This window comes from Pongo pygmaeus, chromosome 18, assembly GCF_028885625.2.
Source record: "Pongo pygmaeus isolate AG05252 chromosome 18, NHGRI_mPonPyg2-v2.0_pri, whole genome shotgun sequence".
In the NCBI taxonomy this organism is placed as follows: domain Eukaryota; kingdom Metazoa; phylum Chordata; class Mammalia; order Primates; family Hominidae; genus Pongo; species Pongo pygmaeus.
In genome coordinates, this window is record NC_072391.2 from 55,680,979 (window position 1) to 55,704,253 (window position 23,275).

The following is a 23,275-nucleotide window of genomic DNA, read 5'->3' on the forward strand; positions in this document are numbered from 1 at the left end:
GTCTGTAAAACCAACAAGCTCCAGAGCCCTGTTACCCAGAGATTTATTCAGATATTTATGAGGGCACACATAGATTTCAACTTTAAAAACAACACCCCTACCCCCAAAAAAACCCTTAACTGACAAATATGTAAAATAAATCATGCCTGTGTATAAAGAAGCAAAACATTTTAAAAGAAAGAAAGGAAAAAACAATAAAAAAAAACTTGCGAGACTGACACAGGTGGCCCACAACTGAGCTGAAGCAGCAACACCTAATCACTGAGGAATGGCTTTCAGGCAGAGGCAGTCAAGTACTTGACTTGAGTGAACACTACACAGCATTCCCAACTAAGTTTGGAAGAAGTACAATTACTACTAAATGACTAATAGAAATCTATAGGCAATGCTAATAAATAAGCCCAGGTAGTTATAGTCTTCATCTACAGAAGATAAACTGCAGCCACACCTTCTGCTGTGGCGTATGTGCCAGCATTCTTGCAATAAATATCCGATGGGAAATCAGTTCAAGCCAGGCATATACAAAGCCAGGAGCTTTGGTAGGCCTCAAGATGTGGAATGTATTGCTGAAAGAAGAAAAACCTTAGTGAGAAGCACAGTCCAACTTAAATACAGTGAACAGCACATGAATGTAGGCTCAAAATGCTCAAGAGTTCTACTCCCAAAATTTTACTACATTAATCCAGCAAACCTTAACACAAAATCGCAAACACAATACTCACCAGAAAGCTGTAAGTGTCTGGAAATTAATGGTTTCCAACACATGCTCAGGTGCATTGAGTTCCAAGAGAAGCATGATAAAAATTCGATGGTAGGGAAGTTGCTGAAATTCACTCTGACGAACATCATGATCCTGAAGGAGAACTCCCACTACTATACCAAGGACCTACATAAAACACAAATCAGAGCTTGTAAATTATTCAGATAATCCACTCACCACTTTGATGTCATGCTTTTTAAACTTTGCATTCTTAAACCCAACATTAAAGGAAAGCATATATACAATTTGAATACAAAATTACATGCTGGCAGCCGGCAGCCGATAGGGCCATAAATTGGTCTGACTTCGCCTTTGGTGTTTTTTGTGTTTCTTTGAATTTCAACATCCTTGGACCACACCTGAATATTCTCCACAAATGCCCAATGGTTTTTCTTCAGCTCTAGAAATCAGCAAGGCCCCTCACATTTCACCACGTTAACACAATATAACAATCTAATTTGTCTGGTCTGACATGAAGTTGACATGTGGGAATGATTTACGCCTGTCTTGGCATTTAGTAGGCAGGGGCCAGGAAAGCTGTTAGGCTGCAGAGATCCCATTCCACTTGACTTGCCCACTGAACAGTGAGGGGCTTGAAGAACACATCTCTAATTTCCCAAATCCAAAATCGAAGTCCATTTTTACACGTATTTTTGCATTGTTTTAATATTCAAATTTCCAAGAACTCCACTGTGTAAATCAAGCCAATGACTAATATCACTCATGTACTTGAGTTGCCAATCTATCAGCAAGGGGCACTTCTAGCCACCCACTCACAGTGATTCTGTGTATGGGGCAAATTCATACTACCAAGCATTAACATACTGAAATACATTATGATCTCTTTTTGTATTTCGGTTAAGGCACCATATTCTGTTTCTAACACAGAGCGAGTATGTTTACATATTATTTACAAATTTAATTTCAGGACAGAAAAGACGCATTAACAAAATGTTTTGGGGAAGGGTTGGCCTCAACAGCGTTAAGAACCACTTATATGGCCAGGCATGGTGGCTCATGCCTGTAATCCCAGCACTTTGGGAAGTCGAGGCAGGCGGGTCACTTGAGGGACCCAATAGGGTTAAGAACCACTGATGTGGCCGGGCGCCGTGGCTCACGCCTATAATCCCAGCACTTTGGGAGGCTGAGGCGGGCAGATCACGAGATCGGGAGATCAAGACCATCCTGGCTAACACAGTGAAACCCTGTCTCTACTAAAAATATAAAAAATTAGCCGGGCGCGGTGGCGGGTGCCTGTAGTCCCAGCTACACGGGAGGCTGAGGCAGGAGAATGGCGTGAATCTGGGAGGCGGAGCTTGCAGTGAGCCAGATCCCGCCACTGCACTCCAGCCTGGGTGACAGAGTGAGACTCCATCTTAAAACAACATAAAACAAACAAAACGAAACAAAAAATACAAAAAAAATTATCTGGGCATGGTGGCGAGTGCCTGTAGTTCCAGCTACTCACGAGGCTGAGGTAGGAGAATGGTGTGAACCTAGGAGGCAGAGTTTGCAGTGAGCCGAGATCACACCACTGCACTCCAGCCTGGGCGACAGAGCAAGACTCCGTCTCAAAAAAAAGAAACCACTGATGTGGCCGGGCATGGTGGTTCATGCCTGTAATCCCAGCACTATGGGAAGCCAAGGCAGGTGGATCACTCGAGGCCAGAAGTTTGAGACCAGCTTGGGCAACATGGTAAGACCCTACTAAAAACAGAAAAGCTCCAGGCATCGTGGCTCATGCCTGTATTCCCAGCTACTTCAGAGGCACTCCAGCCTGGGTGACAGAGTGAGACTCTCTCAAAGAAACAATATAAAAAATAATAATAATAATTAAATAAATAAAACACCCCACTGATGTAGACCAAGACTAAGGCAAGAAAGGATTTCAGACCTTGTTCAGCAGATTAATCTTTGTGACAGTGTTGGTGGCCTCCCCTGAGTGTTTCACGAGCAGTGCAATGAGTCGAACAAAGGCATCCAGGTTGTGATAGCACTTGGCTCGGATCATGGTGGGATTAGCAGCAGGATTGTGCTGCTGCTCAGCCTGAGCACGGTAACTGATTTCAACACACATTTCAGTACACAGACGAAAGAACCTTGTTATGAGATCATCGGTCTTCAGTATTCCTTGCTGGTGCATCTACCACGGGAACAAAAAATAAAGACACAATGAGATAACACACACAAATAAACTTCATATAACTTTAATTTTCAGGCTTAAGAGATTCTCATTTGTTCCTACTGTCATATTTCTAATTCTTACATTGTAATAAATGTATTATCAGAATTATTTTCCCATTAAGGTGCCATGACAGAATTCCTCCAGTTTTAAGTTTAATGTAGAACAGAGAAGATGGAAACTGACACAGATTATCATGGCAATTTTGAACAGTAGGTTCCCACCAAATAATGTGGAAAATTAACCATGCAAATAAAACAAACTGTTCGTAACTGTAAGTCATGTTAAGACATTGTGGACTCCAAGGAGAAGACTAAATTGCATATATTTTACTTTCTCACAGAATTTAAGGTAATTTACTTCTGAAGGATTTGAAGATAATTTCCTCAAACTGAATTAACCAATAACAAAGATTTTAAAATTCCAACAAGCTACCCCCAGAAAAATCAATAATTTGTACAATAGGTAAGTACCAAATGGAAATACAAATCTGATCTAGGTATTTTAATGTAATAAAAATGTTACATTAATTAAAATGATGTGGAAACACAAGTTTATTTAAAAGAAAGGAAAAATTAGAAACTATATGACGTATGAACTAGAAGTGAAGCACAGTGGGAATATTATTTGGCTAGTTCCCCTCAACCCTTTAAAACAAACAAACAAACAAACGAAGACAACAGTGAAATACACATTAAGGCTACAGAGGAAGAACAGGTCACTTACTTACTAAACAAAGAAACCAAGTTCAGAAAAAAAAAACTTCAAGGTTATCTTGAAATTTTTGAAACAACTTAACTGTCCCTGATAAGCAGTAAAGACAACTGAACTGGTTAGACTACGATAATACTGTACCCTGCTGGGACAGAATGCCAGCATGGCAAAGGGACTTTTTGTCTACACTGGTATCTGTAAAACTAACAGAGAGTGAGGAATATTAGGACAGAGTACTATGGTCAAAGAGGAGCATAAGAAGGAAAGAATTTTCAAAAGGATACAAAACAGCACAGAAAAGTATAATACACTATCTTTTTCAAGAGAAAGATGAAATGAGAGCAAATAAGCCAGCAGGAAGGGCTGAGACAGGCGCCACATCCATACCCATGAAATAGCAATGATCAGAAAGACCAATGGATTCCAATTTCTTCCATTCAAATTATAAATCAGACTATAAAACATGCAGTAATAGCTTTTCAGTAGGGTATGCTTTGTAATTCCCTGGATTCTTTTAGGGGAGAAATATACTCAGTATGATTTACTGAGTAACATTCATTTTGAAAAGTAAACCTAATTTCTTTTTTTTTTTTTTTTTTGAGACAGAGTCTCGCTCTGTCGCCCAGGCTGGAGTGCAGTGGCGCAATCTCGGCTCACTGTAAGCTCCACCTCCCGGGTTCACGCCATTCTCCTGCCTCAGCCTCCCGAGTAGCTAGGACTACAGGCACCCGCCACCACACCTGGCTAATTTTTTTGTATTTTTAGTGGAGACAGGGTTTCACTGTGTTAGCCAGGATGGTCTCGATCTCCTGACCTCATGATCCGCCTGCCTCGGCCTCCCAAAGTGCTGGGATTACAGGTGTGAGCCACAGAGCCCGGCCAAAAAGTAAACGTAATTTCAAATAACTTCTAGAATTGAAGTCAGCTCTTCCACATTCAATTGTCATTAGTTTGAAAAGAGACCTAATTTGTAATCTTTCTTTAGCAATATACCTAAAAGTTTTGGGTTCAGTTTGAAGAAATATAATGGTCAATCTGCAGAAATAAGCAGACAACTCACCCTGAAAAAAAATTACAACAGTTCTAATAAAGGAAATTCCAAGGTCAATTCAGGAAAAGTATCACTCTTGCCAAGTTATATTATAATTAGGACACATGGACTTATTGTGTCTGATTCCCTCACAGTCACTGAAAGCAACCAGTGATAATCAAAAACAGAATGCTAAATGGTACTATGGCCTGGTTCTGACATTTTTCCTTGTTCATCCTATTCACAAACATTCCTGCCAAACTTGATTTTCAGTTAGGTGCTTTGTTCCTAACACTTTTAAGTCAAAGTTCAACTTGCATCAAATCTAATGAAAATACTGGAAAGTATTTTCCAAAGGAATATGTCATGTTTAGGTAGATATTTAAATTAGAAAATACAATAAAACACTCTACCATTTAAATAAGCATTTTTATTTTGTCATTTTTTTTTAATGTGGGCTACTGTGAGAATTTTACATATTTATTAGCCCACAGTCCCATCAGTGCTAGTAAAAATACATTTGGTAGTTTCATTATTCATTATCTGACCCATTGTACTTTGTAGCTGTGACAACTGAAATGGAATATACAGAACCAATGGTGGGAGGGAATGTTGCCTTTATTGCTTAGTGATCAACCATGAGAAAACAGGCTGTAATTTAATGATAACAGTTTGGGTTTGCATGAGTATGGAGGTAACTGTCTGACCACATGTACGTAATACTGAGCTTTAATATTGGAGGCATCACACCCTACTTATGTTGAATAAAAAGCACCTTTCTTTCCAAAAGCTCTACCTGTCCAACAAACGCAGAGAAAGCTTTGGTACTGTCGCGGCCAGCTGCTGCTGAATGGTAGAGATTCACCCATTCCCTCAGAAGATACTCTGCCTTCTCCCTCAGGCCTGGAGGGTCATCATACTCTGAGGCTTGAGAGATCCCAGAATGCATCATAAAGTTTGGGCCTCCATGAGCACGATCAATCATTGCTTCATAGTTGGATCGCACTACTTCCATCAGCTGGGGCAATCTAGTACAATAAATTCAGCGTGAAAATCAGTCTCCTCGTAGTTGTGATTTTACAGACATACGGATGTATAGTTTACTTATTTAACAGCAACCACAAGAGTGGTTTACCACTTCACTTTACCACTTCCACACTAAAACAAAATTATACTTAGTCTCTTATCTGCTTGTTCATGAGCACACAACACGCAAACAACTGCCCTCAGTTAAGCTACTTCTTGCCCAAAAAACGTGTTCATTTAAATGGAACTGATGTTCAGAGTCAACAACTATCCACTGCTTGCCTACTATGTACCATGCTTTCTTTACGTTACTTCTCTTGATTTCCAATAGTTCTTTGAGAAATTATTTCCATTTTCTATAAAGAATAGGTTTAAGGAGGGTAGTCAATTTGCCTAAAATCAGAAAGCTTTTAAGTGGCATGACCAGGGCTTAAACATAGGACTCTGACACTAAGTCTGGTACCGTATGTACTGCTCTGTGCCAAGAAGACTTGGCAGTCAATTAAGCTTTCATACTTCAAGTGACAATATTAGCCCTTACCAAAGCTACTCACCCATATGTGGTTGGTAAAGCAGTTATAACAAGTAATGTTAGTAAGTCTGCATATTCATTCCTAAAAATATTACGCAGACTACTAAATGTACAGAGATCTCAAAGCATTTCATCCTCACCCTTCTGGAGCATTGCCTCTGGAATGAGCATTAATCCTCATGAGGGTTTCAATGGTGTGGAACAGATCTGCCTCAGTAACATGAGCAACACTCCTTTCATCCACCAGCAGGATTTTTACCAATTGCATAGCAAATGCCACAGCCATGTAGTTTAAGCCATTCTCCATTGACTGGCAACACAGAAAACACAATGTAAGAGGGAAAACACTTAAGAGCAAACATACTTCCCTGAGTCCTTTTGTCCATGCAAGTAAATTCCTTCCATACCTGCGCTAGGTGAAGATCATACTGTTGCATATTAACCAAATGATTGCGAATTAGCAGCTCCACAGCCTCCACATTATATTTATATTCATCCCGACATTCAATTAGGCACCTAGAAAAAGTTCAATATCTTTACTCATATAGGCTTAACCATACTGTATAAAGTGCCCATTTTACTCAATGGAAATTTGCTCCAAATTAAGAATGCCTTGAGATTCAACTGCAAATCAGGTCCAAATTTAAAAACAGCCAGTAATGAAATAGAACAGATAGCCCAGGCTTTCCTTTCAAATCCTAGGATACAGAGTATTCCATTTAAGACATTAAAATACTTATACATGAATACCACTTCTGAGAAATCACTGAAGCCTTTTAAAACAATGACCTACAATTTATTCCCCAAAACAAGGTACTGATTTTCTATATCCAACATGGGGAGAAGGTAGAGACCAGATGGAAAACAACTACTTAACAATTCTCACCTCTCAGAAGTAGGAAGTCCAAGTGTCCGACCTACCTACTAGAAAAAAGGGAAACCCCTAGACATAAACAGTACTTTCTATGTCAAAAGGCAGTCGCAGTCCAATACTCACTACTTTTCGAAGATGGCTACTGACCTTGTGATCTGTTTGTTGCACCATGGAGACCCATATGCCCGGCCATCCTGCAGAGCTTTTAGGACCAAGAGGTGGCATTCCCTGTAGCGCAGCAGAAGGTCAGCATCAGCACCACTTGTGGCATCTAGTAAGCCCTCTACAGCCTATGGGAGAAAGAAAGCGTTCAAAACCATGAAAAATACAGTGCTTGGCCCAACTATCACAGCCAGAAACCAAACCTCAATGCCAAGTACCAAATACCTTCCAAAGCCTCCCTGTCCTTTCCACTCTCCAAACATCCCTTTCAGTTGCCTATCACACACACTCTAAATTCTATCTGATTTAAGTTCATTCTGCGCTCTTGTCATAAAAAGCTCTGCTGTAGTTAAAACCCAGGGCTCCCTACCTACCCTGATCCAAATTATTGGATCAACTTGTCCCTCAAAATCTAAAGGGCAGCTGGGCTCAGTGGCTCATGCCTATAATCCCAACACTTTGGGAGGCTCAGGAGGGAGGGCCACTTGAGCCCAGGAGATTGAGAACGACCTGGACAACAAAGCAAGACCTGTCTCTACAAAAAAATTAAAAATTAGCTTGGCTTGGCAGTGCACACCTGTAATCCCAGCTACTCAAGAAGGTGATGTGGGAGGCTCACTTGAGCCCATGATCACATCACTGCACTCAAGCCTGACAGAGACCCTGTCTCTTACACACACACACACACACACACACACCCACCCCTCTAAAGGGCTATCTTTTAAAGTTTCTTCAAATCATATTTCCGGAATATCTTTAAGAAAAAAAATAAAGATTTCCAAGTTTACCATTCAAAACTGCCATGACTACATTCTATGTTGGAAAAAAAAAAATCACCTACTTATAGAACTTGATTTATATTATGAAATCTTAAGCATAACTACATAAATATGTAGATGGTGGTGCAGGTCAATAAATGTTTAACACCTAGCATTTTCTAAAGTAATAGCTTAAGAACCAACCTTTTGGAGCAATCCAAGAGCAGCTATGGCATCCCGAGAGTTTCGAGATAAAACTACAACCTCCAAGAGACTTCGAAGAGCCTGAGCTTGAGGGTTCATGGCCAAAGCTGGTGGGATGGCATGTAGATGTTGCTCCAGTTCTGTAATACACTTATCATAAATCTGAGCTACATCATCTGTTGCCCAAGCTTGCTGTTTTAGAGAAGGAAACAACCAACAAGAGACAAAAGATGTTAAGGTTTTTTATTGACACATGTATCAAATAGAGGTCTATTAGTATGTTTACTCCCTTTTTCTTATTTTTACATTCAAACATGGAGGGCCTCTTCCTTTCCTTCTTCCTGAGCTATTCAGAATTAATACCATCAAGTGGCACAGTACAAGGCAGGCATAAGGGAAGAGGTGTTTCATTTGAGAGAGGAAAACCTGGCAGGCAGCAGCATAATCAAGTGATAAAAGAGAGCATTAGTAACAATGAGACAGACTGAGGGCAGCACCACTTGTACCATCTACTAAACCCTCTATATCCTAAGAAAGTGTTTCAAACCATGAAAAATATAGTACTCAGTCCAACTGTCAAAGCCTGATAGGACAGAATAAGAATACAGCATTACTTCTGAGCTATTCCTATTGTTAAAAACACATTACCTGAATCTAGTCATGAGAATACACTGGACAAACAAATCAAGTCATTTAGAAAATAATTAGCCTATAATATTGAGAAGTGTTATGGTCATGAAAGATGAGGAAAAACTGAGTTACCTACACCAGCTAGAACTGAGGGAGACTTTAAAAATATGACAACTGAAGAAATGTGTGATTCTAAAACAGGTCTTTTACTATACATTATTGGGATACATGGTGAAACTTGAAAGAGGTCTATGAATTAGATGGAGTAAAGTATTAGTATTCATTTCTGACCTTAATGGTTGTACCGTGGTCACACAGGAAAAGGGTTTTGTAAGAAATACAAACCAAAGGAAGAAGGTTTTGTAAGAAATACAAACCAAAGGATTCAGGAGTGATGGGGGTATCAGGTCAGCAACTTACTATCAACTGGTTTGGGGGAAAATGTTTTTCCCTATATTTCCAAGTTTTCTGTAAATACCTTTGAAAATTTTAGAAAATTCTTTTATTTAAAAAATGGGAAGGCTGGGCACAATGGCTCAGGCCTGTAATCCCAGCACTTTGGGAGGCCAAGGTAGGCAATCACTTGAGGTCAGGAGTTTGAGTCTAGTCTGGGCAACATGGCCAAACCCCATCTTTATAAAAAATACAAAAATTAGCTGAGCATGGTGGCACACGCCTGTAGTCCTAGCTCCTCAGGAGGCTGAGGTGGGAGGATCGCTTGAGCCTGGGAGGTGGAGGTTGCAATGAGCTGAGATCGCGCCACTGCACTCCAGCCTGGGTGACAGAGAAAGACCCTGTCTCAAAAAAATAAATAATAAAATTTAAAAATAAAAATAAAAAACCGAAAGTTATTATGCTACCATGCAAATTCCCCTAATTAGGCCGAACATTAAAGTTAAATCACCCACACCCATGTCAATTTTTCTTTAATCCCCTGTATGTCATACTTAATTGGACACAAAGAATACCTACAACTCAAAAACTATAGGTGTTTTTTCCCCTGTAAATTATTCTCCCAGGAAGCAAGTCAAAAAACATATATTAAATGTCAAAAACATTTAAATTGATTGGCAAAACACTCAATTTAATCTAAAACACATTTACCTTCATGGGCTGGGCTAAAAATCCTGTGGGCTGACTTAAGTCATTTGTAGGCAAGAAGCCAGGAACATTGCGTGCAAACTCTTCGTAAACAGCCAACTGCTTTGGGTCCACACCACCAACCTTGAAAGAAGAAAACCTATTTTGACAGAATTCACTCAATAATCAAAATAAACTGTTTTGAAAGTGGAAAGTCTGCATGTGGGTAAGCTCAGGGACACAAGAGTCATTACAACATATAACAGCATGATTAAGCATGCATGCACACACAAATGCAGTTCAGAAGAGGGCTTCTCATTTCCCTGAATCCTGCTAAGAGTCACCTCATTTATAAATTAACTGAGAGTTTCTCTTGGAAAATGCCTCACATGGGATGATGCTAGTGCAATTCTCCCTTAAAGCTGGTAAATATTATCAGATTTCTCACTGTCTCATTGGGAACAATAAGCAACCATTAATGTGAGAAGCCCAAGTTGGGAAACATGGAAACTAGCAGGCACATGAACTCCTTAGAGTAGTAACACTTCAACAACTTTGGAGGAGCAAGGGAATTTAGAGCTATTTCCATACCTACTCCACAGGCAGCCATTAAGTGAAATGCTATCAAGTTAAGATGTTTTCTCATAAACAACATTTAACCCTGCTGTCCTAATTCCAGTAAGGAGTTCAATCAACAACAACATTAAAAATAAAACAAAGACGGGACGGGGAGAGACAGAGCCCCAATTCTCACTTTCAGCCTGATTTGCTCTGGCATCCGTTCGGCTTGATATGTTAAAACAACAGGATCACAGTATCTACGTCCTTCTTGCCTAGCATGTTTTCTCAGCTCAAATTCCTGCAAACAAAAAAAGTCACTGAGGTTCTTGTTATAAGGCACTTCCCTAAATTAAAAAAGAAAATCTTAAAAGGCAAATTCTAAACACTTACAGTTGCTAATCTCTTGTCCATCTCAGGGCCTGCTTTTTCTACTGCAGTCTTCTGAATAAAACAGCAAGCCAACTCACAATTGTCCTGAGCTAATTGAGCAGCTGCCTGATCCATCATTTCTCTTTGTTGTGGGGAAGCAGTCTATTAATGGAGGTGGGGGGGTGGGGGGAATAGAAGGAAAAAGACTTGAAAGTTGATGTGGACAGACAGGATAGTAGAAAATGCAGTGCATCTGGCAAACGCATTTTAAGTTCTGACTCTACTTATGAATAAGCTGTGATCTTGAAACAGTCAGCTTCCTCACTTTTAAGACAAAAATATCCTAGACACCTTATCAGTTTATTGTGAACATGCCTTAAAATCAGTAAAGCAGGCCAGACGCGGTGGCTCACACCTGTAATCCCAGCACTTTGGGAGGCCAAGGCAGGTAGATCACTGGAGGCCAGGAGTTCGAGACCAGCCTAGCCAACATGGTGAAGCCACTTCTCTACTAAAAAAAACACATAAATTAGTGGTGCGTGGTAGCACATGCCTGTAATCCCAGCTACTTGGGAGGCTGAAGCACGAGAATCAGTTGAATCTCAGAGGTGGAGGATGCAGTGAGCCAAGACTGCACCACTGCACTCTAGCCTAAGCTACAGAGTGAGACCCTGTCACATGAAACAAACATTAAAAAAAAGGCAAAAAACAACCCAAAAAAAATCATTAAAGCAGTAAACAAATTATTAATCATGATACCTGAATTATTAACCATGATATCTGAGACTCAAAACTAGTAAGTGAATTATTTGAAAAGTGTGTGCACATGCAACATCACTTTAAGTCATTTTGTATCGGCCTTCTCAAACAGCTTTCATCCTTCCTGGTTAACAGAAATGAGATTGTTAGATATCACTTTTCCTTTTTAAATCTTAATTTATTTAAACCAACAAATATTTGGGTATCTACTATCTGTCAAACATTGTGTAGAGGATATAACAGCAAAAAAAAAAACACCACCACAGACATGATGCTTTGCCTCACAGAATTACAATCTAAAATGATGGAAGACATCAAACAAATATGGTGATTATTAAGAATAAGTGGTAATGCCCAGTGCCATATATAGGCAAAGAAAAAAATTATTACAGACAAGCAGTAATACGTTTTGTACCTATACCAAGGAAATAGCCAACTTACACGAAGGGCTGAGGCAAAACTGTTTTTTAGGTTGGTAGATATGCTCATGAGCAAAGGTTCCCTGCATGTAATCATAGCCATTCCAGCTGTCAAGTTACGCATCATGTGATGAGCTGCTATTCGCATTCGAGATTCCTCCGAATCCAGGGCAAAATCCTTCCTGACTATTTGCTCACAAGTAGTCATGGCAATCTTAATTGATCGATCCACCACAGGATGGACCAGCTCCTGGACAGCCCGTTCAATTGCCTGACGCACACACTGCTTCAACTGTGGATGGGCCTGAAACAAGGGAATCTGGGGGGTTGGGGAGGACAAAGTCAACACCCTGTTTAAATAAGACAATCCAATTCCTACTGGCAATCACATTCATGATTTTGTAAATCAAGGTTAACCAAAAACTACCAGTTTCTACTTAAAGTTAACCAATGGAAAATTCGGGTAACAGAAACTGAGCTCCATACAGGGAAAAGTATTCAGTATACCCTGTGATATACAATAATAGATATATGTCTTTTTTTTAAATCCAAGTTTAATGGACAAACTATTCATTATAATATGCATTAACTACTTAAAGACACACTGTTGGCTTATTTAAAATTTGTGGCTCAAGTACTCTTAAAAGAAAGCAACTTCTCCACTAGCTTGGGAAAATGTAAAAAGAATCAAGTTTATAGAAAAAAGACTTCTTACAAAAACTATTAAAATTAATTCATCACAATAGTGAGCATTTTACAGTACCCACTGAAGTGTTTGGCTTCACTTGAAAGGCTGTTTCTAATCTTTAATTGCAGGTGTAAATTATGCCCCAAAACTTACTTGGTCCCTTTAACTTGCTGAATTAAAAAAAAAAAAAAATTAAACTAGCATATAATAGTGTTCAGAACACTAAGAGTATTCTAAAGATGAATCACAATTTCTGGATCTAGGTGTCCCACTGCCTCTCACTCCGCCCCTCTAAAACTAAGTACCATGTCTATAGTAGTGGGGATGGGGGGACAAGGATAAAATGATTTCTCTGATACCCTTTCAATTCCTTTTAATAAAAAGTTCAATGTATTAATGTTACTCCTGTATTTGTGAACATTTTCAGTTTCTAAAAAGGACAATGAAAACTCCACTCACCTGATTCTGTATTATATATTCTGTTAAGCAGAATAAAAGACTAAAGATAACAATAAAATGTCCCCTTGAATGTACAAAGCAAATACTAAGTATAGGAAAAAGGACTGATCAGAGGTCATCTTATATGACCATATTATATCAGACCTCCTTCTGGAACCAGGCCACAACAACATAACTCAAAGTGCTAAGTCCTACTTCAAGATCTTAGCCTAGAAATTGTATACACATGCACAATCAGCTCATTTCCAGCCTTCAGCTGGAAGAAATGGCTTACTGCAGAAGGCTAAAGTGACAAGATAAAGAAAATAAAAAGCTATGGTATACATTAAGCATCTTTTACTCTGTGTAAGGAATTCCTGGAGATTGTGATTTTATTGCCAGCTAAATTTTAGTATCACAGGTTTGGATATGAGGAACCAATATAACTGCCATCTAGTCACTCTATCTCTTAAGGGAAGAAGAAAAATCCCAACTGAACTACACAGCAGTTCTAGATCTCCATCCTTTCTGACAAACTCTACAACCTAGGAATCCAGAAGGAAGGGCAAAGAGCTGAAGAAAAGGTGACCAAACAAAATTTACCTTATCACAAACTAGAAGCTGGGAGAATGGAGCAGTGTTTACTTACTGTTGGATTTAGAGTAATGTGTGGTGCCAAGCCCGCAAGGGAATAGACATTGATGTCGTGGTAGCTGTACTGTGGCTGTGGTGGAACCGTGGCTGTACAAGTGGTGTTGGTAGCTGGTGTAGTAGAAGTTGCTAAATGTCAAGTAATAAAGAGAGATTTAAAAAGTACATTTGTTGACTTTATTATAAAATTAGCTTAATATCATTGAGTGGTCATTATCTAATTAAACTAATTAAATTGGGAGAGGAGGGAAGGATGTAGCAGCTCCTATTTTTCCCACTCTGAAAGGGAAATTCTGTTATTATAACAGAGATATACACGAAGTATGTTAAACTATGTCAGTGGCAGTGCCCCACAGCACAGAAATCAACTGAGCAGCCATGCCATATTGTCAGGCCCAAGTCCTATAAACTTAGTCTATATTATAGATGTATGTTTTCAACCTAGCCTGTTCCTAGGTTTATCTGGGGATTCTCAGCTGCTGAGGACTGAGAAAGAAAGAAAAGCTCAATTTATTCTAACCACAACTCCCAATCATTCAATACTCCTGCACCCTTCTCTCATCTTCTTCATGTAGATAAAACAGTCCATTCCCTTGGCAGATCTAGCAGGTCTGGTCATACCCAGATATGAGGGGTTAACAGGCCATCATAGTATGCAGTTATTTCTGGGACTTCACACAACAAAGGAGATAACCTGGCCTAGCTGGGATATGAGAGGCAACTGATTAAATCACATTTAGTTAATAATATGCATGAACTGCCAGGATGGAATCTAAGATGGTAACACAAGGCCTAGTCATTACTTTTGCTTGATAATTAGGAGGCTCAGCAAAACGTATACAAAGTTTCACCACTACATTATGTGGGAAATTATAGTTTGCTATATACATGGACATGTACCATTTAAGATAGTATCCTGGCTAACAGAAGCCTTCCTTGACTAATTAGCACACTTACTTGTGGTTGTGATGGGAGGGAGTTCTTCTGGCTGCTTGACATCTTTCTTTGGAGCAGAGAGTTGCTCATCTAAATTCTTCAGGCGATCTTTATCCTTCAGGAGGTTTCCAGGTTTTAGCTCATTGATGTCTAATGCAAGGTTCTTGCAGAGAACCTCAATTTCAAACTTCAAGTTTAACTGCACAGTTCCAGAGTTGGATTAGAATTTTTAAAAGAAAACTTTAGTTTTACTCATAACATACTCTACTTTCAGTTATTATAGTACTTCCCCCAAAATACCCTGCCTTCACTGTAAGTTTTAATAATGTGAAGGCAAAGAATGTTCCAGAAGACAAGGAAGCAGTAAATTACCTTTAAGTCATGCTCCTGATGTAGCTCAGCTAATACATTCATAATTGCCATTGTCCAAGGGTTTGGTGGCCTAAAAACCTAAAGAAAAGCTATTATGTTAAGCTGGCCCAAAATGTGCCCTTTAATTTGGATTATTTAAAAACAATTCAATACAACATAAGGGGATGGGGGGGGGAGTCAAACAAATAAAAAACAAAAAACAAGGATCAAAAAATAACCAAAAATAGTTAAACATAGTTAAACACTTATACCTCTGTAGCCATAACAAAACCCCCAGCCTTCTCACCTATATCACATTTCAAAAACAAAACAAAACCAAAAACCAAAAACCAAAGCCAACCATTACAATCTTTCCTATTTCACCCAGCGTCTCAAATTGGAAATCCAAGTGCCATAGAGGAAAACGGACTTAACTAGCTTTACCTCACAAGAACTAAGAATATAATCTCTTGACCTCGTGCTAAAACAAAGCAATGCTTAGAAATTAGCCATAAATAAAATATTAAAATCTACTCACCACACTACGAATGCTAGATTCTAAGACTTTGGCAACAAAGGGCACTACATAGAGCAATTCTTGTTGTCCTTTAACATAAGCCTCTAGCAGCAATGATTTCACATCCAAATCCTAGAATAAGAAAAATACTTTCAAAAGCTGGGAATATACTCCCCAAAATGGTATAACATAACCAAAGAAAAGTATTTTGCCAAACTTATCCCCAAAACAGGAATCAACATAATGTCTAGTCCTTGCCTTACAAAAAGGGGTTAACAACTCAAAACGTGGGCCAAAATCTTACAAAACCCCAATAATCATTAAATAGCTCCAAACAGCCAATACTTGTAATCATAATGTGCTGAAGATTCTCAATTTTTACACATTTAGATGAAACTCACAGTGTGTAAGATGGGTTTGTTTTTAGCTAATGTGATCATTCCTAGCCAATGTCCCAAGTTCTTCAGCAAAGAACGATCTGAGAAATTGGCCGCAGCTTTATCAGAGGTCAGGAGCACCTGAAATAGTGTAAGATTAAGAAAGATATCAGAATGAGCTTATGAAAGAAAACTCAACTAAGTATTTAAGAATTCCATTATCCTATCCTAAAGACAAGTCATCATTTCTAAGAACAGGCCCCAAAGTAGAATTACTCTGTATATCATTCTCAATATCATTTTGCTGTGTTCATGATTCAACAGTGCTATTTTTACCTTTAAGAAGTCTTTACATTTTTTCAAAATAGGTACAAACACATTGCACAAAATTCAAAAAGAACACAAAGTTATGTGCCAGCTATCCTCCCCTAGAAAAGTATTTTCAACTCTGAAAACCTTAGCTAGGTTTAAAGCAGAGACCTAACTACAAAGCTATTTTGAAATGCTAAATTAATTTAAATGAGGATGATAGCCATGCTTAAGTCCTTAAAGGCAGCAAGCATACAAAAGAATATAATCAAATTAGCCTCCTATTGCAATCTTCAGTATATCCAGGTCATTAACAAATCTCTGCAGCCAACCAAGATAACTTTCTGAGATATAGTATAATACTGTTTATATACTTCTTTTCAAATTTCTAAAAAACCCAAACCATTTAACTGATTCTCCAGTTACTGTTTTTCTAAGGGGGACAGAACTAACATAGGAGAGTGTTTTGGCTGCAGGTATGCACACATGTATATACCCATCTACTCTGTGGTACCTCTTGACTTAGGGCTATATTTAAACTTCTGTTTAAAAAAACAAGGTACTGAAACTTTGCTAGAGTATGTGGAAACTTTCATGTATCCCAACCACCCTTGCTATCAGATAATAAAAACGAAATAGAGCCATGTTCCTTAACTCTATACAGCAACAGCAGAATGGCACAAGTCAGCTGTGCAACAGAGAGCCAGGAATTCTTTTGCACTACAGCGTAACCAAGAATGGGGAATACGCCCATCCACAGGTTTAAATATAGTGCTGGTTCCTAAGCCAATGACCCAAGTTATTGAGCAAAGAATGACCACAGCTGTATGCTGGTTCTAGAAGTTTTTCCTCCTAAGAAATAAATGATGGTTTAGAAATTAAAATACTTGAATTTTGTTTAATAAGCCTCAGCTCAGTAGAATTTTACCTTAAACTGCACAGACTCCTAGACAACAGCTATTCCACAAACAGATTTAGAGTCTAAAGATATCCGGCACTTGAATACCACAAGATACAAATGAAAACATTCAGGAGAGTATTGTTTATAATAGTTTAAGTGATTAACAACACAAATGCCCAGCAGCAATACAAATCCATACAATGGTTTTCTACAAGACTATATTTTTCTGTTCTCTAAAAAAGAGGACTGGCCAGGCACAGTGGCTCATGCCTGTAATCCCAGAACTTTGGGAGGCTGAGGAGGGTGGATCACCTGAGGTCAGGAGTTCGGGACCAGCCTGGCCAATATGATTAAATCCCATCTCTACTAAAAATACAAAAATTAGCTGAGCATGGTGGCACACCTATAATCCCAGCTACTCGGGAGGCTGAAGTAAGAGAATTGATTGAACCTGGGAGGTGGAGGCTGCAGTGAGCCAAGATCGCGCCACTGCACTCCAGCCTAGGCAACAGAGTGAGACCACATCTCAAAAAAATTAAAAGGGGGCTACAGCAAAGAGCATTATCATTATCATGAATAATATCCAGGGGAGGAAAAAAAAGCAAGTGAAAAAAATGAAAAGGATGCACAGAGGGTGACACCATACAGAATATGCTAACCAATACTATGCTGTTTACGTATAACAGTGGTAAAGTTCTAAAATCATGCATGGCATGACAAAAACAATTCATAATAGTGGTTACTTTCAAAGAAAAGGCACAGGGTATGCCTATAAATTTAAGCTCTGCATAAAATTTAGTTCCATATAAGAAACAAAATCTACAGCAATTTCCAGAGGTACCTAATATTGACAATATATATGGAAAAATAGCAAAAATCCTAATCAAATATTTCCAAATTCAAAGCAATAATTAAAGAAAATATAAGAACCAACTCTTACTTTAATGTTTCTGTAGGTCTCATTCAGAACCATCTTGTTAAATTCAGGATTCTTCAGCGTGTCAAGGAAGTTTGAATACAGGCTATGAAAGTTTGGCTCAATACTGACTCTCTTCATAACCAGATACTGTGAAACCCAAGGCATAAATTCTTCTTTCACCGTTTCCTTTAGCTCTTCAACCTAGCCGGTCAATACGACATGGGAAGCACAGAATCACACTATGATAAACATTTGGTTTCTATGAACCATACTATACAGCACATGGCTCCTTACAAAACTAACTAGATGCTAAAGAATGGCTTTCCTTCACACCAGATAGATGCTATGAAGAAAAGTATGCTCAATTCCATAGTCAATCACAACTCAACCCATAAGTGATTGGGACTGAAACATCTATGGTTATTTTCAGCTTTAAAATTATAAAACATGTAGTCCCCCATCTCCACATAAATTACTTATCTACAAGCTGCCATTAACAGACCTATAGTGTAACCAAGAATGGGGAAAATTCCAGAACTATGTTTTCCTAAATTTCCATCTACAGGAATCCTTAGCTAACTCTGGCGTTTCCAAGTACAGTTGACCCTTGAACAAGGATTTGAACTACATGGAGTAAAATTAAATGTAGATTTTCTTCTATTAATACCTCCACTACCTCGGAGACATCAAGACCTCCTCTTCTCCTCCTCAGCCTATTAAATATAAAGATAAAGACCTGTATGATAATCCATTTCCACTTAACAGATAGTAAATATATCTTTTCTTCCTTATAATTTTCCTTCACAGTTTTTCTAGTTTATTTTATTCTAAGAATACAGTATTATATGCATATAAGATAGGTGTTAATCAACTATTTGTTTTATCACAGTAAGGCTTCTGCATGGCAGACAAAAACAGTAGGCTGTCAACAGTTAAGTTCTGGGGTAGTAAAAAGTTATAACAGGATTTGGCTATATACAGGATTGGCAACCCTAACGCCCATGTTGCTCAAGGGTCAACTATACTGTCTTACCATGTAATCTGAGGGGCAAGTAGCATGCATTCTTTATGCTTTTCACAAAGTCTGCCTCAGTTATTAGGTTGTAATAAATACTCTGAATAGTCTCTGGGAGAAAATGAGTTATGACTAATGACTAGTACAAATGAAACTTTCTATCACCATGAGAACATTAAGCTTATTTCAAAAAGCTTGTAACTCGCTACAAAACAAAACCTTAAAAACTGGTACTATTTAATGTTTACCAAAACCACTAGTTAAATATACATATTCCCTTTGAGTTTATTACCTCTACCTTTAAAGTGAGTATGCAAAAGGGTCAACTATATATCCTTTGGTCCATTAACGAAAAAAAGAAGGCATTTATAAACCATGACAGCATGCTCACCTTTTGTGTCATATTTGACTGTGAGAGATTATTGAAAATAAAAGCAATTTTCTCCTGGATATTTTCTGGGGGCTCCACAATTCTCTCAGTTTGATCTGTGGCCACAAGCAACGTATCTATATTTGTAGTATTAATAGAAGGCTAAAAAAAAAAAATAAAGTACATAAGGCAAATAAGTTGAAATGCTTCCCTGAAAAAAATCCAATAATGTATACAGATTTAGTGTTAAAAAATACACATGGTATGATTGATTGTGTATTAGAAATGTGGGCAAGAATAGTGAACTATTAATATGTTTGCCTCTGGGAAATATAAGGATGGGAGATACAAAGGAAGAAATGTCAGTCTTTTATATCTTTTTTAGTAGGCATGTGTTATGAAAAAATTCTCATACATGTTCACCACTGATTCTTACAATATAATCATAAATCCTGGAAGAGAAAAAAGATAGATCTACTTACTGGCACATCTTTCTTAAAGCTGACTCCAGTTGGCCTGGTGACCGTAACCGTTTTAGCAACAGTGGTGGTTGTTGAGGTGGTTACCATAGTGCTAACTTGACCAGCAAGAGGAGCTTTTGCTGGAACCTGGGCCTGAGCCTGGGCCTGAGCCAGTGCAATACTTCCAGGGGTTGTGATAGAGCCTTGCATTTTCACAGGAGGATCTCTAGACTGCTGTCCATACTCAATATACTAAAAGGGTAGGGAGAAGAAAAAAGAGTTAACCTTAATTGCTAAGTCTGGATTATATGTCCCTCTTTTCTGAGAGGGTAAAAAACATGTCTGAGTGCTCTTTTGGTTCATCTAGCTCACATACTCTTTGCCCCATACCCTGGCACTAATACATAAGTAGATTCCATGAACTCCTTCAGCGATAAAATCTTAGTATTTATGAGAGAACTACAGCAAAACAACTTCTAAAGAAGCAGCCCCAGATATCTGCATATAAATGCCTTTAAACTTCTTAAAAAATGCAAACTTTAATAAGTCTTAATAATTCATCCAGTAAACTCATCTCTTTTCTAATTAGGCAGCAATGAGAAACCACAGGCCTTAAAAACAAAACAAAAACCATGGTAGTATGAGTTATTATCACAATAAAGCTGTTATTACAAAAAAAAAAAACCTCACTTTACATAGCCCATCCCCACACAATTTAGAGTGATGAGATAAGGATCCTGAAGCTATTTCAACAGTCCTTACCTAGCAGAACTAAACCTACCAATTATGTATACAACAGTTTTATTTTTAGAGGGACATTTCTAAAGTAGGAAAGAGAGTCTCAGAAGACAGTATAGCCCTTTATACTGATAAAGCACAGAAAGTGATGATCTCTCTCTCTCTCTGGTATCTTGCTACAGTGGGTGCTAGGGACTAGTTTTGAGTGATCACTCCCCTGCCATCTCACTCTTTCTCCAAGTCTTTCAAGCTCCATATTCCTGTCTCTTGTCTCAATCCACTCACTTGAATGAATATACTCCACATTCCCAGAGATTAAGTCATTACAATAACCCTGCCCTCCTAATAAACCTAGAAGGATGAGGTAGAGAGCACTGAACTAAGTTAAAATACAGAATATCAAGTAGTTCAAATTCTGATCTTCCTGATTCCTTAAAATAAGATCTTATAAAGTTGCCTACTGCATGTTAAAAATAAAGTCAATTAACCAACTTTCCTGTTCTATATAAACTGATGTTGACCAAAACCAAGACAAAGGTATAGATAACGCTTACCAATTAACCTAAAATCAGTCACTGAAACAATGCTTCTCAAATTTCAGTAATAATAACAATCATACAAAATGGTTTTTAAAATGTATATTCCTTAGGTCTATTTTCCCAGAGACTGACTCCTTCTAAATAAGCATCTCAGGCGGGTGCGGTGGCTCACACCTGTAATCCCGGCACTTTGCAGGGCGGAAGTGGGCAGATCACCTGAGGTCAGGAGTTCAAGACCAGCCTGGCCAACATGTGGAAACCTCGTCTCTACAAAAATACAAAAATTAGCCAGGCATGATGGCAGGTGCCTGTAATTGCAGCTACTCAGGAAGCTGAGGTGGGAGAATCACTTGAACCCGGGAGGACGATGTTGCAGTGAGCCAAGATTGCCTCACTCTAGCCTGGGCAACAGAGCAAGATTCCATCTCCCCCCACCCAAAAAAAAGAAAAAAAGAAAAAAAAAAACAAAACACCACAACTCAAAGGAATCTAAGGAGGTGGTAAGAAGCCTGTATTTTTAATAAACATGATCTAAGTCTTACGTGTAACAGTTTGGGCTCATATTAACTCAAAAATTTCAGATTTTTATACACAAGATTCCCACTCCAATTCCCTTTTAGCATCAGGCAGGGTGTCTGTACTTTATCTAAGATAAAGATTCTCTTAGTAAAACTGTTTATTCTTCAATTGCATTATCAGGTTAAAAGAATGAGTAAAAAGTTTTTGAAGTAAGCCTGCTACTTAGAAAAGATAATCCAAGAATGATTATTTTTTCATGTTCTCTTGTAAGGCCACAAAATGAGCAACCTCAACAAAAGATATGTATACCTATATCACGCCAATCATTAAGAAATCTTAATGCCATTACTATCAAGTCTACAAAGAAAAGCCAAAATATTAAACCCTCCAAATACTACATAGCTATTTGGGTTTTAGGTACAGAGGGCACTTACCTCCTGTAAATGATGTGGAAATTGCATAAAGTGACTGATAGAAGCCAAATGCTGACAGTACTGGGGATAGTCCTTCAATCTGCCAACAAAATCATTCTACCATCATTTCATGTCCCTAACAAAATGTTTCGTCCAAATGCTAATCTAGGCCACTTTTCCATCTTACCTCTGAATAACTTATTTGAACAAAATGTCAAAGGGAAGAAAACAAAAATAGAAGGAGAAAATACTTATGATTTTCACAGGATTTACATCAGAAAATACACTACCTCTGATTTTTAAAGGCTATATTTTACTTAAAAATAGATTAAAATGAGCCACTTATCTGGAAACAATTCAAATTTTCACCAACATACGAATGGAAAAATAGTTTGTGGTCAACTCATATAGTAGAATACTACACAACTATATAAAAAAACAGACTACTGAAACGTAGTAACATAAGTCTCAAAAAACTACATATTTGTATGACTCTGTGTAAATGGCATTCTAGAAAAACCTTAGAGATTATCAGAGAGTGGGAATCAGGGAAGGGGACTAACTACAAAGGGGAACAAGGAAACCTCTTGGGAGATAATGAAAATATTCTGCATCAGCCAGGCATGGTAGTTTATGCCTATAATCCCATTACTGTGGGAGGCAGGAAGATCACTTGAGGCCAGGAGTTCCAAAATATTCTGTATCTTGATTGTGGTGGTAGTTACACAACTGTATAAATTTGTCAAAATTCAAAGAACTATACACCTAAAAGGGAAGACTTCTACTGTACGAAGTATGCCTCATAAATAACCAACCAAAAAACCTCTGTTCTCATTTTAGTTTTCCTATCACTTATATTAAAAAAGAGAAGCTTTGGCTGGGCCCAGTGGCTCACACCTATAATCCCAGCACTCTGGGAGGCCAAGGCAGGTGGATCACCCGAGGTCAGGAGTTCAAGACCAGCCTGGCCAACATGGTGGAACCCTGTCTCTACTAAAAATACAAAAATTAGCTAGGTGCAGTGGCACGCCTCTGTAATCCCAGCTACTCGGGAGGCTGAGGCAGGAGAATCG

The 23,275-nt window shown here is 38.4% G+C and overlaps 1 protein-coding gene and 1 non-coding gene across 13 annotated transcripts in view; both read right to left on the bottom strand.

Moving 5' to 3' along the window:
- Positions 1–23,275, bottom strand: part of CNOT1 (CCR4-NOT transcription complex subunit 1) — a 110,406-nt gene that overhangs the window by 11,600 nt on the left and 75,531 nt on the right. For 6 of the 12 annotated variants that reach the window (XM_054455116.2, XM_054455114.2, XM_054455115.2 and 3 more), the window contains 21 exons: positions 22,224–22,302; positions 20,015–20,245; positions 19,554–19,694; positions 18,169–18,348; positions 16,043–16,159; positions 15,663–15,773; positions 15,146–15,223; positions 14,795–14,972; positions 13,836–13,966; positions 12,083–12,379; positions 10,904–11,044; positions 10,707–10,811; positions 9,977–10,096; positions 8,243–8,434; positions 7,266–7,408; positions 6,652–6,760; positions 6,385–6,554; positions 5,462–5,714; positions 2,655–2,903; positions 723–886; positions 449–566 (listed from right to left, as the gene is read on the bottom strand). In XM_054455116.2, coding sequence (XP_054311091.1) covers positions 449–566; positions 723–886; positions 2,655–2,903; positions 5,462–5,714; positions 6,385–6,554; positions 6,652–6,760; positions 7,266–7,408; positions 8,243–8,434; positions 9,977–10,096; positions 10,707–10,811; positions 10,904–11,044; positions 12,083–12,379; positions 13,836–13,966; positions 14,795–14,972; positions 15,146–15,223; positions 15,663–15,773; positions 16,043–16,159; positions 18,169–18,348; positions 19,554–19,694; positions 20,015–20,245; positions 22,224–22,302 — 3,307 coding nt within the window. The remainder of the gene's footprint in view (positions 1–448; positions 567–722; positions 887–2,654; positions 2,904–5,461; positions 5,715–6,384; positions 6,555–6,651; positions 6,761–7,265; positions 7,409–8,242; positions 8,435–9,976; positions 10,097–10,706; positions 10,812–10,903; positions 11,045–12,082; positions 12,380–13,835; positions 13,967–14,794; positions 14,973–15,145; positions 15,224–15,662; positions 15,774–16,042; positions 16,160–18,168; positions 18,349–19,553; positions 19,695–20,014; positions 20,246–22,223; positions 22,303–23,275) is intronic. The other 6 variants (XM_063654321.1, XM_054455119.2, XM_054455120.2 and 3 more) reach the window with 1 other exon arrangement.
- LOC129016398 (small nucleolar RNA SNORA46) lies at positions 16,969–17,103 on the bottom strand. Its single transcript, XR_008494800.1, has one exon. It is a non-coding gene; the product is annotated as a small nucleolar RNA SNORA46 (small nucleolar RNA).